Source organism: Zingiber officinale, chromosome 3B, assembly GCF_018446385.1.
Source record: "Zingiber officinale cultivar Zhangliang chromosome 3B, Zo_v1.1, whole genome shotgun sequence".
NCBI lineage: Eukaryota > Viridiplantae > Streptophyta > Magnoliopsida > Zingiberales > Zingiberaceae > Zingiber > Zingiber officinale.
In genome coordinates this window covers 25,425,844-25,429,050 of record NC_055991.1, presented here as the reverse complement: position 1 = coordinate 25,429,050, position 3,207 = coordinate 25,425,844, and the positions used below count along the sequence as shown (strand labels likewise).

Here is a 3,207-nt window from a genome sequence, read left to right as displayed (position 1 = left end):
CTGCTGAAGTAAAATTCCTGTGAATATTCTAGAGAGAAAACTGGTGTGCAAAAGGCATTGAGGAATTCTCATTCTCATCAAGTGAAGAACTAACTTAGACCAGAGCTTCTGCTGCAGCTGCTTCACCTGCACTATCATTCTTGATTATTCCTGCACTGAAGGAGGTGGTACTTGTGAGATAGATTTATTCTTTGGGAATGAGCTTAAACATATTGTACTGCATTCAAGTTGCTGGTGATATGTCTGGAGGAGCTGTAGTCGCTGCAGTCACGGAGTCATTGATGGATTTGGAATGTCAAATGCCTGGCTCTTGTGAAGCCCTTGTTATCAAGTTGCTGAAGCGGTTGTGCAGGTTCTTTTGTTTGTTCGTCTTCGTACCTAATGCTTTGCATTGTTTTCTACGAATGATTTACCATTTCCATTGAATCAGTTCCAAGGATCCTTCATTGAAGAGAATTCATGACTTGGCATTCGATGTTTTTAAGGAGACCATCAAGACGTCCCTAGATTCAGCTGATGGGAAGAGGCAAGTAAATGCAAAAGAGAATCCTAGTTTAAACCCACTTGCAGGATTTCTCCTCTCAAGGTCAGTGAATACCATGGTTGTTGTGTTTCTAAGTTCTTTGGTTTTGGATGTAACTTGGATCCGGGGCAATAACTTGTGCAGATGGCAGAACCATGTTTCATAGGAACTCAACTCTTGAAGGTTCTACAAGTGCTGATAACAGAGATTGTCTATCTTGGGTAAGAAAGTTTGTCTTGTTGATGTTGTAAATGTAATGCCTAGAAATTTTTGTAGAATTTTGTTTTTGTTTTTTGTTGTTGTTAATTATGTCTTGAACTATGTGTTGTGCTCATAAATTTTTTATAATTGAGAGCTCTCCTACATCAAGCTCCTCACAAAATCTTGGAATAAGAGAAGATATCATAACACTATTTGATGTCATGAACAAAACATATAGCAGGATCAAAGAAATACATGGTGTTTGGAATCTACACAGTGAAAATAGTTATGTGGAATTAATAAACTACCATTTCACATATATGAGAGTGCACTTAATTAACTACAATGCAACTGACCTTTAGTCAACAAGCTGTGGAGCTGCTTGCTCTGTCAGATCGACAAGAGGCTGTCTTACAACGTCTGAAACCTCCTCATTTCCATCAGCAGGTGGTTTTGTGAACACAATGAACAAGATGTTGTTCACGATTGTAAGTAGAAGAAGTGCTGCAGCAGTGTATGCGAGAAAAGAATCTGAAATTTCTGGCATCTCTTCCACCTGCCTGCCAGTCATCATGAAGTCTCTCTCAAGATCGGATTCTGCAGTTCCATTTAATTAAGTAAACGCATTGGTTAAAGGTAAATAAGAAATCCTTATGATATTGCAGACCATCTACCAGGACACCTAAAGTGCACCAAAAAAAAAGGAGTAACAGAATTGAACTTCAAATTCATTGCGTAGTCTTTCATAGCTAATAAGCTATCTGAATGGATAAAACCGTGGTACTATATTCCAAACAATGCCGTCAACTGTGTTGAAGGGTAAAAGGCGTCGACGACTGTGTGAAGATCTGCCTGAAGGATGATGGAACAAAGATGAACTAGGCGAACTGATTGAGTTGACGATGATAGACGAAGAAGACGAAGGCATTAAGAGTGTAGGAGTTGGGTTGCTTGGAGATGTAGGCAAAACAAGTAAATGAAACATACTGAAGGTTTGTCTAAGATCTACTTACCTGTTCTTCTACCAGTCAAGCATAAAATCAAACATCGAAAAGGCACTTGCATGGTCGAACAACAGCACGATCCACGGAATCACAAAGAAAAACGAGAAATCAACAAGCCTCAGGGTTGGTTGGCCACATGACTCGCCAACAAAAGATCGCCTTAATCTGAACCAAATCAATGGAAAAGAGTAAACGCGCAGTACCTAGAAAAGGGGGAGGGGCAGGCCGCTTCTTCCTCGGTAGGGTTTCTCGTTGGGCAAGGGACTCGAGCTGCTGGTCCAGCTGTCGTAGTGCTTCCCGGGCCTTGTCCCGATCGACCTCCGACCTTGTTTCATCCCTCCCCAAGGGGCCATTCACAGAGAAAGTCCTGTGGAATCTGCCGCGGTCAAGGCGACGGATGCCATGCCAGGGCGAGAGAAGGAACGAGGGGCTCTGGTGGATGAGCGGGAGAGGAGACGGAACCATGAGAGCTAAGCAGCGAGACTGCCACCGCGCAGATCTTTTGCAGATGACTTCTGGCCATCGTTCTCAGGCCTTCAAAGCGGCTTATAGAATGGGCTCAGTGAAGCCCAAGCCTGCACTGCGACTTATTGATGAGCTCAGTGAATTTGTGGCATGAGCATGACTCGAAAGAGTTGAAATCCTCTGTCCTGAAAATAATATGTACCCGTATTTTCGATCGGACGGTTATGACATTCTCATGATGTACACTGTATTCTTAAAATATGATTTAATTTATCCGATCAACGAGAGGACACGGGTACACATCATTTTCGGGACAAAGGATCTCATCTCATTTGAGGCAACAAATTCTAGCAACAACGTTCATCCAGACGGTCCAATATCATCGTGTAGTTATCGACTATGTCAATCCGTGGGAAAAAAAAAAACAGGAAGTTACACCGTTCATATTTTTTATTTATCTGATGCTTACAAATTTCTATTAAGGTCAATGACAGAGATTGTTCAACTAGAAGTTACATCTCAAACAAACAGTTTCTGACTTGTCATGACTCATGAGCACAGGAGTAGGAGAGATGGGAAACAATCTCAGTCGTACGATGGGAACTTTTTTGCAAGCAGAAAATACCATAAATTGGAACAAAACTGAAAGGGCAATCATTGTACATGTGAATTCTAACTCTGCTTCAAGTCTTGATAAGAACATATTTATCAGGAAAAATGAGGAAACAAGGCTTTCAACTCTGACAAAAAAAAACAACATATTAGTTTATCACATATGGGAAGCAACATGAAAGTATTTGATAGAGAAACACCACTAGATGATAAAAGCCTCTTTGCTTATTATTTTTTTATTTTTACGCAATGAAGACATCATTCATCTATCACCTAGAGTCACTATGGTTCCGTTGGTAAATCTATCACCTTTACAAAAATGATTAACCAGACCAAAGAATTCTTGTATAAAAAATTACAGAAGCTGAATTTGTCAAAGCACTTTCCTAATCAGTCAAAAAA

At 40.6% G+C, this 3,207-nt stretch overlaps 1 protein-coding gene across 1 annotated transcript; it reads right to left on the bottom strand.

The window, feature by feature from the left end:
• Positions 1–884: 884 nt before the first annotated feature.
• LOC122056240 lies at positions 885–2,263 on the bottom strand. The gene is made up of 2 exons (XM_042618087.1): positions 1,932–2,263; positions 885–1,321 (listed from the first exon to the last, which is right to left on the bottom strand). Exons 1-2 carry the CDS (start codon positions 2,191–2,193, stop codon positions 1,083–1,085), a joined length of 501 nt encoding a protein of 166 aa, XP_042474021.1. The 5' UTR covers positions 2,194–2,263; the 3' UTR covers positions 885–1,082.
• Positions 2,264–3,207: the final 944 nt, after the last annotated feature.

Bases quoted from the DNA above. Each gene is read 5' to 3' on its own strand.
- LOC122056240 (XM_042618087.1), bottom strand. From the start codon at position 2,193: ATGGTTCCGTCTCCTCTCCCGCTCATCCACCAGAGCCCCTCGTTCCTT. The intron at 1,322-1,931 runs GTACTGCGCGTT...ATGGAACTGCAG, and splicing joins TGCCCCTCCCCCTTTTCTAG to AATCCGATCTTGAGAGAGAC.